Genomic DNA, 13,164 nt, shown 5'->3' on the forward strand with positions numbered 1-13,164 from the left:
TTTCAGTGAAGAAATAGTCAAATTTCCACCTATCCTGGAAGTGTCGGCTGTAGCAGTCAACTTTTTTTTTTTTTTTTTTTTTTGGCGCCATTTTAGAAAATGAAGGGTCACGCGGGGTAATGTTGCCTTTTAGTGGGTAAATGAGTTGCAGCATTTAGTGTGTAAGCTACTTCATATGCTGGTAGCAGTACTGCTGACCAATTTATTAAGTCTGTGTGCGGGCCAGACGTAATTGATTTTATGACAGAGGCTGGGGGCCGGATAAAATTTGACCACGGGCCGCATTTGGCCCCCGAGCCGGACTTTGGACATGTCTGCTCTATAGCCTGTCCTCAGTCAAACTTGGAAGCCGTCCTCTCTTGTATGGGAAAATCAACCTGGCGTGGATGGTGTCTGACCTGCTCCATGTTTCCTGAGTTTAAGTAATCAGTGATTATCTGATGTAAGGATGGAAAAAGTTAGTGTTCATGAAATTGCATTGTGCTACGTGCGCTTTGGTCTGGATACGTGAGGACAAAGCCAGGCCATTTAAAACCATAAGTGTGGGAACGGAACCGTTGCCAAACAACCTGTGCCAGGGGACTCGGGAGATTTTTAGGAAAATACTCCACACCACACGGAGAAAATCCAACCACATGCAAGCTTGTGGGAACTAGCGGGTAACATCAATCCGCATATGACTAGTCTCAAAATACTTTCTGGATGTACTGGTGCACAAATCACTTCCCCACCCAAACCTTGAGGAAACGGTCGTGGCGATCCAACCCTGGGTTTAATCGACTTAATGTCAAAATGAAGGTGGTGACTGATGTTGAAGGCTCGGGATTGGATTTGTTTAATTTGCATCAGGTTTGAACATCTTGTGTAAACACGGGAGTGCGCACAGATGCCAGGAACGCCACTACTGCATACCTGTTAAGTTGTAGAAATTGCAAATAGGGAGATTTCTGTTTGCCAACCCCGATGACGCGCGCGCGCGCGAGACAATCACTAGGACAAAATGCAACCATTTTTTTTCAAGTTCATTTTGGTCACAACACTTGTGTAAAAATTAACTACACTGTCAAAGAACCTCTTTTTGGTGGCATCAGAGATAGTCTTCAACTTGCTCCATGTATTGTCTGGCATCATGTGATACTGCTATGTTGCCTGTGTCATGCCAGTTCTCCTTGTTCCTGTAATCAACATCTAGGATATCCTCAGCTTTCCTGATCACATCCATTTGCACAAATTTGGACATCAGCTTCCTCAGCAGCCTCTTCATCTCATCAACCATCACTCCAATTAGGGTTCCGTCAGACTAAATCAACAAGATTAAAAACATTAATTACATCATTTAGAAAATTAATCATATTTGTTTTTAAAAGTATCTTTGTCATGGCAGTTTTTTAATTGAATTGTAACCTAGAATTGAAACTTTATATTTTTTGTTTCAGCACAGTAATAATGATATAATGTAATAAAGTGTATAGTATACACTTTAGCTTTAGCATAATAGCGAATCTAAATGATTAAACTTCAAGTAAGTAACGATATGCTTTCTCACTTAAATTCATATATTGTGGGGGTAGGACCGCAGTGGTTTAATATTCCATGATGTTTGATCCACGAAAACACAGAGTAAAGCAGCGACTTCTTCCTCATCGTTCTCCCATCATTAGCTCTAATGCTATTAGCATTAGGCTAGTTAGCTATCGCTGGCAGGTAAGACTTACGGCAATTACGTTGACGAACGTCGTTTTTCCCGAATACTGGAGGCCGACCAGGGTCAGCTCCATCTCTTCCTTCCAAAATAAAGACTTGAACCAGTCTAAAAGCCGGTTTATTAGTGCCAGCATCTTGGGAAGTCGGTGGTGCTTCGCCTCTTCCCTCCCTGTCAGATGATTGGTTGGGCTTTTCCAGCTCTGAAGGGGAGTGAGGGCGGGGAAGTCGGAGACGGCCAGGCTATTCGTTGTTGGTCACTTTCCGAATCGGGCCGAATGGTATCGTTACAAAACGGTGACAAACAAAAACGTAAAAAAAAAAAAAAAAAAAAAAAAAGACATTTTTGGAAAATAGGGAGATTTGGCTTTCTAATCGTGAGGCGTGAGCATTGGGGTCAAAATCGGGAGTCTCCCGACCAAATCGTGAAACTTAACAGGTCTGCTACTGGAAAACGTAAATGTCCGTGGTCAAGTTTGGCCGAGAATCACAAGAGCAGAGGCGGGAGAGAGAGTCCTGCAGAGAGAATCAGCTAGCCTCAATTGTTAGTGGAGGGTCAAAGTCTACCGCCTCCATCTGCAAATTAGTGTCTTAAAATGGCACGTTTGGATCATGGCTCATTGAAGACCAGAAGGGGATGTATTTCATCGTTTTTGTTATATCATTGACAGATGACTCTCAGAAGTACTCTGCTTCTACATCTCCGATTGCCAGGATTTCTTGTGTGTTTTATAGACTCACAAGCTCTGTAAACAGACATAGCAAGCTCATAACCTTTACGCCAAGCTCTGCTTTGGCGAATGATGTGGAAACAAACTTGAACAAACACAAACACCATTAAGGGTTCACGTGTTACTTTTCAACAGCCCGTCTTTTTGGAATCTTATTTCCTTAATGGCTTCGCAGCTGTATTTCACCTCTCGCGTAAGGACACAAATCTTTGGCAGGTAACATACCCCCTCCTTTTTCCTTGTTTTCCCTCTGAGATACAGTGGGGCAAATAAGTATTTAGTCAACCACTAATTGTGCAAGTTCTCCCACTTGAAAATATTAGAGAGGCCTGTAATTGTCAACATGGGTAAACCTCAACCATGAGAGACTGATTGTGGAGAAAAAAGAAAAAAAAAACAGAAAATCACATTGTTTGATTTTCAAATAATTTATTTGGAAAATAAGTATTTGGTCAATACCAAAAGTTCATCTCATTACTTTGATATGTACTAGGGTTGTTCCGATCATGTTTTTTTGCTCCCGATCCGATCCCGATCATTTTAGTTTGATTATCTGCCGATCCCGATAGTTCCCGATCCGATTGCTTTTTTTTTTTTTTTGCTCCCGATTCAATTCCAATCATTCCCGATAATTTTTCCCGATCATATATATTTTGGCAATGCATTAAGAAAAAAAATGAATAAAACTCGGACGAATATATACATTCAACATACAGTACATAAGTACTGTGTTTGATTATTATGACAATAAATCATCAAGATGGCATTTACATTATTAACATTCTTTCTGTGAGAGGGATCCACGGATAGAAAGACTTGTAATTCTTAAAGGATAAATGTGACTTTGTATATTGTGACTAAATATTGCCATCTAGTGTATTTTTTGAGCTTTCAGTAAATGATACTGTAGCCATTTAACTGTTCTGCCCAAATGCATGATGGGAAGTGCAACCATGACTATGCGTGGTGGCACCAATTGATATATCTTCTCTGCGTTAGGAAATAACATAGGGTGTTAAGAAAAAGATCAACCACTACCTTTCTTCCCCACGTTGCTTCCCACGATATTTCTAATTGTTGAGAGAAGGATTTTAAGGCTTTAGCCAACTGAAAAAAGGCTCCAAAGAATGCCAAAATTCCCTTTACTCATTTTACGCTGCCTTTTAGCTCTATATGTTGGTAAAACGGCGCCGGTATAGATTGAACGCGACAATGCGTGAGTGGGTTGAGCAGCGCATGCGTTAATTGCGTTAAATATTTTAATGTGATTAATTTTTAAAAAATTAATTACCGCCATTAACGCTATAAATTTGACAGCCCTACTTTAAGCCAAAACTAAAGACTCTGGATGAGTGTAAGACATTTTGTCTGTAACGTGAAATACAGCTAGAAAACGATTTAATTAAAAAAAAAAAAATATATATATATATATATATATATATATATATGTATGTATATAAAAAAAAGGCATGTCCGATATTTTTTTGCCGATTCCGATACTTTAAAAATGACGTGATCGGGACATCTTTAGTATGTACCCTTTGTTGGCTATAACATAGGCCAAACGTTTTCTCTAACTCTTCACAAGCTTTTCACACACTGTTGCTGGTATTTTGGCCCATACCTCCATGCAGATCTCCTCTAGAGCAGTGATGTTTTGGGGCTGTCATTGGGCAACATGGACTTTCAACTCCCTCCACAGATTTTCTATGGGGCTGAGATCTGGAGACTGGCTAGGCCACTCCAGGACCTTGAAATGCTTCTTACGAAGCCACTCCTTTGTTGCCCTGGCTGTGTGTTTGGGATCATTGTCATGCTGAAACACCCAGCCACGTCTCATCTTCAATGCCTTTGCTGATGGAAGGAGATTTTCACTCAAACTTTCTCAATCCATGGCCCCATTCATTATTTCCTTTACACAGATCAGTCGTCCTGGTCCCTTTGCAGAAAAACAGCCCCAAAGCATGATGTTTCCACCCCCATGCTTCACAGTGGGTATGGTGTTCTTCGGATGCAATTCAGTATTCGTTCTCCTCCAACCAGGAGAACCTGTGTTTCTACCAGAAAGTTCTATTTTGGTTTCATCTAACCATAACACATTCTCCCAGTCCTCTTCTGGATCATTCAAATGCTCTCTAGCGAACTGCAGACGGGCCTGGACGTGTACTGGCTTAAGCAGGGGGACACGTCTGGCAGTGCAGGATTTGAGTCCCTGATGGCGCATTGTGTTATTGATAGTAGCCTTTGTTACTGTGGTCCCAGCTCTCTGTAGGTCATTCAATAGGTCCCCTCATGTGGTTCTGGGATTTTTGCTGACTGTTCTTATCATTTTGACGCCACGGGGTGAGCTCTTGCATCGAGCCCCAGATCGAGGGAGATGATCAGTGGTCTTGTATGTCTTCCATTTTCCAATAATTGCTCCCACAGTTGATTTCTTTACACCAAGCATTTTACCTATTGCAGATTCAGTCTACCCAGCCTGGTGCAGGTCTACAATTTTGTCTCTGGTGTCCTTCGACAGCTCTTTGGTCTTGGCCATAGTGGAGTTTGGAGTGTGACTGACTGAGGTTGTGGACAGGTGTCTTTTATACCAATAATGAGTTAAAACAGGTGCCATTAATACAGGTAATGAGTGGAGCCTTGTTAGACTTCGTTAGAAGAAGTTAGACCTCTTTGACAGCTAGAAATTTTGCTTGTTTGTAGGTGACCAAAAACTTATTTTCCACTCTAATTTGGAAATTCTTTAAAAATCAAACAATGTGATTTTCTGTTTATTTTTTTTTTAACATTCTGACTCTCATGGTTGAGGTTTACCCATATTGACAATTACAGGCCTCTCTAATCTTTTCAAGTAGGAGAACTTGCAAAATCGGTGGTTGACTAAATACATACAGTATTTGCCCCACTGTTAGTGGGAATAAGACTTTGGCATGATGTGATGAGTTCTCCGATTGATAGGTAAAGTTCTATCCCTGAAAGTACAGCTCATTAGGGAGCGTATTTTTAGTGTGCGTGTGTGTTGAAAGGGGGTTGGCGACCGGGAAGTGAAGGTCATTGGAGGTTAATTCCAAACGCATTGCTTCCTTGAAACGGCGTGACAGCGTGTCTCCTCAGCTCATAGATTGGATGAGTTCCGACGTCGCGTTCTTTTCTTTCTTATGAGATTCATTGTTTGGTGGACCTTTTTATGTATGCCGGAATGTCACGGAGCTGTTTTATTTTGTCTTGCATATACTTAATTCAGATGTTTGGAACGTTTCTGTGCGTGAGATTTATGACGCACGCTTGTCTGGTGAGGGTTGATATGTTACCGCACCGACCTTGTTGTTGTCATTGTCTTTTATTATTTCATCAGCCCAGTGCTGTGTCTCGATGACACTTCTAAGTGAAAGAAAGAGACGGAGATGATAGAGACAAAGAACTGTCGAAGACACAACAGCAACGGAAGTGTGTGAGAGAGAATGCGAGTCAGACAGAAATGTTGGACTCAAAGGAAGAACAGAAAATAAAGGAAAACATAGCCAGGCGAGAAGGAGTGAGATGTGGGCCATTCATAAGCAGACTCTTCTAAAGGGATCCAGGGCCAGCACACCTGCTACTATTCACTTCAGAGGAAATAGACACTCTGTGGAAGAGAGGCTGTTGGCCTCAGGACAAAACCACTGCAGCGCCAAATTAGAAACAGGAAGGACTGTGGCTAAGGCTCAGATTAAAAATGCACTCTCCACATGGACTCAATATACTTCAGCCCTGATCCTGCTCTGGAAACCCAAAACCCAATAGCACTATTTTATGCCCTAGTCAACAGAACGCACCATGTTTGCACAGCGACAGTACAGGGATTCTTTCCAGTGTCAATTCCTGTATGTTGGTAAACTGCAAACCTTACAAATGCCAATTGTAAGATGGAAAGTCACGGTCAAAATATATACCTTATTACCGTGTCATAACTGTGTAACAACAGTGTAATAACAATGCAATCTGCCTGTATTTTGGACGAGGCTTCTGAATCCTCAGCATTGCAGGGAAATGACCACACGTGTCTTTTACGCTGGTATTTGCACAAAATACAGCCTTCTAATTAAGATCAAATAGGAGGAAAAAAATACACATGAGTGCAAATCTGTGTTGTTTTTGGCAGCCCTTTTTATTTTCGTCTGTCTCATAGACGATAATAATGATCAGTTTTAATCATATTTCAGTCATCTTAAAATGTGTTTGTCTTCGTCTCGTTTTTGTTGACGAAAACTCGAGACTAATTTCGTCTAGTTTTAGTCGACGTTTACCAAAATGTCTACTGTATTTCAAATTTTCGAACATTGACAGGGAAGCTTATATTGTAGCGTCTATAAGGACGACGCCACCTTGGTAAGTATACACACTAATTAGGAAGACAGTCCCCGGGTTACGACGTACCCGACTTGCGCGATTTCAACCTTACGACGCCAGAACTTGCCACTTTTTTTTTTTGACGCGTAAGTCGCCGCCATCCTGCAATTCCCACTTCCTTGTTCTCATGCTGCTGCTGCTTCTCCTCTGCCAAAATCCTCTTGTCAGTCCCGATCAGTTTTTTTTTTTTTTTTTTAGTTCCGATGGCGGGCTGAGTGAAGCCCGAATAGTTTAAAAAATTTTTTTTTTTTTTTTTTAGAGCCCGAAAAGTTGTTAAATACTAGTATAACGGCATTTAACACAAAGTACCTCACAGTATCTTATTTTTTTATCTTATTAATATGAGGTATATTACATATTTTTGGATAGGTAATTTGATTTATTTAGGGGTGCTTAAAGGGTTAATTGCAATTTACACGGAAATTTGGGTTACATCACCAGCGTGGAAACGGAACTCGTTAGTAACCTGAGGACTACCTGTACATTATTTTCAATTAATTATACCCACCTGGACACCACAAACTGTATGGGAAAAAAATGTCCAAGAGTTTAAGAGGACGCTCGCTGTTAGCATTAGTCTATAGACCCTACTCACGTGACGTCACAGCCACGCCCCCGCGCCATATTGTCTGTATACTCGTCATGTTAATGCATTAGCGCTTCGTAAATTCCTCCTATTATGGCGTGTTTTTCTGCTCGTTAACATTAATAATCAAAATGGTGAGGTCGTGTGTGGCGGTCGGTTGCAAAAACAGAGAAGATAGACGGAGAGACTTGAAGTTTTACCGTATTCCGAGAGACCCGGAGAGGAGACCGAGTTTGACTGCTGCAATTCGACGAGAAAACTGGGCTCCAAACGACTACCACAGATTATGTAGTAGTAATTTTATATCTGGTAAGATGCATTTAATATATATTTAGAGGGTTTTGGGGTGACAACCACAATTAAGATCATTGCTAGGCTAATCGCCGACAACATACACTCAGACGTTGTGAATGAACTACCTGAAAATATATAATTATAAGGGTATAATCAGACAGTTGTCATACAATTAATTTACAATTTCACTATTAAGGTCAAAAGCCAAAAAATAAATTCAACTAGGGACAATCTGGAGTAGTGCTATCGCACTTCATATTTATTACATATTATATATGTATGTAGTGAGAGTGCTATCGCTAAACCATATAAACATTAAAAGCCCTAGCTCCATTGACAAATGACATGAAATACATTAGACTTGACAGTGGATGTTAGCAAAAACAAAAGATTTTGAATTGAAAATTTCGTAACTCACCTTCCCGAGCACACAATAGATTCCTGCCGAATTTTCGTGGACGAGGACCTGTTTCACCCAACCAGCAACGTAGCATTTATAAGCCTCCAAGCTCTTAAAGTTTTTCAAACTTTCGTGAGAATAGGCTGATTTTGTGTGGTCAAGATAGTTGTAAATATCAGGGTAGCTAGCAGATGTCAGGCAAAGATGGCGAAGACAACGGGTCGAAAAACATCGATTTAGGCATCAAATATGGATCTGGCGAATGGATAAACTGGAGCTTTTCCACATAACGCCTTTTATGCAACGCATCCAATGAGTTTACAGCGTCAGATAACACCGGGGCTTCCATGAATTGCTCTATAACTTGCACGACTAATTGAAAACAATGAGAATAAGTCTAAAAAATACGGACAATATGGCGGCCGGATCCAGCGACAAGTCATTTTGTGACGTAGGTGAGTAGGGTCTATTGCTAATGGGAATGAGAATGCTATGCTAACGCTAGGAGTTACATTTAGTGTGTGATGATCACTCAGCCCAGACCTTTACAGGCTAAAGCGACATTTCATATTCTCCCTGGCCAAGAAAACAAGTGTTACCGTTAGGGCTGTCAAACGATTAAAAATTTTAATTGAGTTAATTACAGCTTAAAAATTAATTAATCGTAATTAATCGTAATTCAAACCATCTATAAAATATGCCATATTTTTCTGTAAATTATTGTTGGAATGGAAAGATAAGACACAATATGGAAATATACATTCAACATACGGTACATAAGTACTGTATTTGTTTATTATAACAATAAATCAACACGATGGCATTAACATTGTTAACATTCTGTTAAAGCGATCCATGGATAGAAAGACTTGTAGTTCTTAAAAGATAAATGTTAGTACAAATTTTATATTAAAACCCCTCTTGATGTTTTCGTTTTAATAAAATTTGTTAAATTTTCAATCAAAAAATAAACTAGTAGCACACCATTGTTGATGTCAATAATTACACAATGCTCATGGGTGCTTCAGCCCATAAAATCAGTCGCACCCAAGCGCCAGCAGAGGGTGACAAAACTTCAAAAAACACAAGTAACAAGTAACATTGCACTGTGCTGTCATTTTAATCTGTTTGAGCGGGGCATGTGTGTTAATTGCGTCAAATATTTTAACGTGATTCATTGAAAAAATTAATTATCGCGCGTTAACGCGATAATTTTGACAGCCCTAATTACCGTGTGTGCAAACCTCAATGGAGAGTGGAGACCACTCACTTGTGTGTTGGGGGTGGGGGGGGGCGCATGTCACAAGTAACTCAACCAGACACTGCTACGAACCAGACTAACTACACATACAATGTCACACATTGTAAACCTGTGACAGAAACTATTGCGCATTTTCGTCATGTGACGGAAACTATTGCGCATTTTCGTCTTGTTCTCGTCAGACGAAAACTGGCAAGAGTCTCGTTGTGTTTTAAGCCCCTTTCAGACTTATAACTCGGTAAATTCCCGTGTAAGGTGACGCGGGATTGTGTCATGGCTTCCAGACATGGGGAGATAGCCCAGGAATAATGTGGGTTTGACACTTTCACAGACTTGTCCTGTGTTGCCCACTCGGCGCTCTCTGTGGTCTGTGCGGGAAGAGCGGCTGGTGCGATTTTATAACCCGGACATTGCGTAATTTTTGGTCGACATCGGCAACGAAATAAACCACACGTTTCCAAAGATGGACGATGGAATCTCTTCCTCAGCTTTACGATCCAGTAGCAATGTGATCATATGGGGATTTGTATTGCATTTTTTCGAATGACGCCGAAAATTTTTCCGTCCTCCCGTAAACGCCGATTAAAAAAAACACATCAAAAATTCCGGGACGTTGAGGGGCATAAAAGTCTTATAGATAAGTCGAAAAACACAGACAAGACTGAAAAAGCATTTTCTGCTCTTGCACTCCTCTTTAAAAGAAACTGATGTTTTTTTAAGCCAAAACAAGTGTTGTTTGATAGAACAATATGTCTATATACTGCCATAGCAGATTCATGGCGCATTGAGCCCCGAACTACTTTTAATATGTCCGTTTTACACTGGAAATCCCCTTTTACACACGTCGCGCAACCGCTTTTGTTTCAACCCAGCCATAAAACGAAGATAATTAATTAAATTTATTATTCAAAATGTATGTTATTTTTAGCTTAGAATAATAAATTGATGCCTAATATATTGCTAAAAAAAAAAAACAACTTTAAAAAAATTATTCACTCGCATATTTTAAACCTTTAAACAAATTACGTCACAATGAAAAAAACGGCGTCTGTAAAAACGCCACAGATATCTACCTCATAACTATCGCTTAATTGTAGGGCTGTCAAACGATTAAAATTTTTAATCGAATTAATCACAGCTTAAAAATTAATTAATCGTAATTAATCGCAATTGAAACCATCTATAAAATATGCCAGATTCTTCTATAAATTATTGTTGGAATGGAAAGATAAGACACAAAAGGGATATATACATTCAACATACTGTACATAGGTACTGTATTTGTTTATCATAACAATAAATCAACAAGATGGTATTAACATTAACATTCCGGTAAAGCGATCCATGGATAGAAAGTCTTGTAGTTCTTAAAAGATAAATGTTAGTACAAGTTATAGAAATTTTATATTAAAACCCCTCTTAATGTTTTCGTTTTAATATAATTTGTAAAATTTTCAGTAAAAAAATAAACTCGTAGCTCGCCATTGTTGATGTCAATAATTACACAATGCTCATGGTGCATAAAATCAGTCGCACCAAGGCGCCAGCAGAGGGAGACAAAAAAACAAAAGTAACAAGTGGACATGACACTGCTGTCATTAATCTGTTTGAGTGGGGCATGTGCGTTAATTGCGTCAAATATTTTAACGTGATTAATTTAAAAAATTACCGCCCGTTAACGCGATAATTTTGACAGCCCTACTTAATTGAATTTTTTTTTGTTACTGTCGCATTTTCTCCGATATGTTAGATGATAAATAATCGATCCAAACAAAGAAAACTTGGGAAAAAAAATGTTAAAGGAATATACAGTATATGTAAAAGAAAATCTCGACCACTCATTGATGTCTGCGATTTGTGCATCGCGACTCTTGTTATATTACCATGTTTCACCCATAAAATCTACCATAAATCCAGCTGTGGTCATTCACAGCTGTGTCTTGACACTCAGTGATACATGCTACATGGAGTTTTTGGATCAAAACAAGGTAAGTACACAATAATATCTCGTTAAAGTCGTGGCGTCTGTAATTCTGCTCTCGTGTGCTCTCAACTCCAGATAGGGTTTTGCTGTATATATATATATATATATATATATATATATATATATATATATATATATATATTAGGGCTGTCCAACGACTAAAATCACAGCTAAACGACTAAATATCACAGAGTTAATCACAGCTTAAAAATTAATTAATCGTAATTAATCGCAATTCAAATCATCTCTAAAATATGCCATATTCTTCTGTAAATTATTGTTGGAATGGAAAGATAAGACACAAGACGGATATATACTGTACATTCAACATACTGTACATAAGTACAGTGGTACCTCTACATACGAAGTTAATCCGTTCCAGGACCTTGTTTGTAAGTCGAAATGGTCGTATGTCGAGCAGGATTTTCCCATAGGAATACATTATAATTCCATTAATTCGTTCCACAGCCCAAAAACCTTCACTAAATCCTTAAAAAATACTGCTGGTACTACTACAAATGGCAATTACACATAGCAAAACAAATAAATTATAAATCAAAATCGGAATAATAATAATAATAATAATAATAATTCCTGTATTAATGTAACGAATCGGGTTCTAATGTGGCGGACGTTTTTTGCTGACCCTGAACGCACCGCGGCGCTGACTGCCAGAGACAGACCGGTGAGCTTGAGTTTCACTTTCACTTTGAATGTTTTCTTGAGAACAACGTCAATTGCAGCAGACAGAAGGTGTTTTTGTTTTGAATAAGTTGTGAAATAAATGATAAAAACGTGGCGAAGTTGGCGATTTCTCTGGAGATGTTACCACAATAAGAATTGTCAGCTTAATTTATAAAGACTGGCGAACGATGGTCGGAGGAGGACCGTGGAGATGTATTGTTGAGCCATTTCACGGATGCCCACCCTACGCTCATATTTTTCTGTCATTTGCATCTTCATTTAGAAGGTAAGCATCAACTTTTTCCTTGTTTCACCACCTGTACCAACCTTTTCTGAAACCTGTGTTGATTTGTCACACAAGAAAATCCGCCGTGCATTCGTCTGCGGTGCTGCCATTGTCGTCGTATTTCGAGCATGTCGTCGGATGTAGAAACAAATGGCGAGTCAAATTTTACGTCGGATGTCGAAAAGTTCGTGTGTCGAAGCGATCGTATGTAGAGGTACCACTGTACTGTATTTGTTTATCATAACAATAAATAAACAAGATGGCATTAACATTATTAACATTCTGTTAAAGTGATCCATGGATAGAAAGACTTGTAGTTCTTAAAAGATCAATGCTAGTACAAGTTATAGAAATTTTATATTAAAACCCCTCTTAATGTTTTCGTTTTAATAAAGTTTGTAAAATTTTCAATCAAAAAATAAACTAGTAGCTCGCCATTGTTGATGTCAATAATAATTATGGTGCTGAAACCCATAAAATCAGTAGCACCCAAGCACCAGCAGAGGGCGGCAAAACACCAAAAATCACAAGTAACAAGTGAAAATGACACTTTGCTGTCATTTTAATCTGTTTGAGCGGGGCATGTGCGTTAAATGCGTCAAATATTTTAACGTGATTAATTTAAAAAAATAATGCCTGTTAACGCGATAATTTTGAAAGCCCAATGCCCTCCTGTTAAACATTTTTCTTCCCCCAGAAAATTGAGATTTTAAGCTTTCTAATGATATATCACACATGCAGATCGGACAATTTTGAAATTAGGCCAAATTGGGGGTCTCAGAGCGGAACTTCAAGTCACCTGAATGTTTTCCGCCATAATTTGGAAAAAACTTGAAACCTGGGACTAA

At 39.0% G+C, this 13,164-nt stretch overlaps 2 protein-coding genes across 3 annotated transcripts in view; one reads left to right on the top strand and one right to left on the bottom strand.

Moving 5' to 3' along the window:
- plcb1l (phospholipase C beta 1-like) overlaps positions 1-13,164 on the top strand; it is a 480,463-nt gene that overhangs the window by 48,355 nt on the left and 418,944 nt on the right. The gene's annotated exons all lie outside the window — the stretch shown is intronic.
- On the bottom strand, positions 965-2,034 carry LOC130907862 (ADP-ribosylation factor-like protein 8). The gene is made up of 2 exons (XM_057823354.1): positions 1,716-2,034; positions 965-1,300 (listed from the first exon to the last, which is right to left on the bottom strand). Exons 1-2 carry the CDS (start codon positions 1,836-1,838, stop codon positions 1,088-1,090), a joined length of 336 nt encoding a protein of 111 aa, XP_057679337.1. The 5' UTR covers positions 1,839-2,034; the 3' UTR covers positions 965-1,087.

This window comes from Corythoichthys intestinalis, chromosome 19 (genome assembly GCF_030265065.1).
Source record: "Corythoichthys intestinalis isolate RoL2023-P3 chromosome 19, ASM3026506v1, whole genome shotgun sequence".
Classification (NCBI taxonomy): domain Eukaryota; kingdom Metazoa; phylum Chordata; class Actinopteri; order Syngnathiformes; family Syngnathidae; genus Corythoichthys; species Corythoichthys intestinalis.

Excerpts from the sequence above, each read along its gene's own strand:
- LOC130907862 (XM_057823354.1), bottom strand. The coding sequence starts at position 1,838 with ATGCTGGCACTAATAAACCGGCTTTTAGACTGGTTCAAGTCTTTATTT. Across the intron at positions 1,301-1,715 it reads CGTTCGTCAACGTAATTGCC|TCTGACGGAACCCTAATTGG; the intron begins GTAAGTCTTACC and ends TTGTTGATTTAG.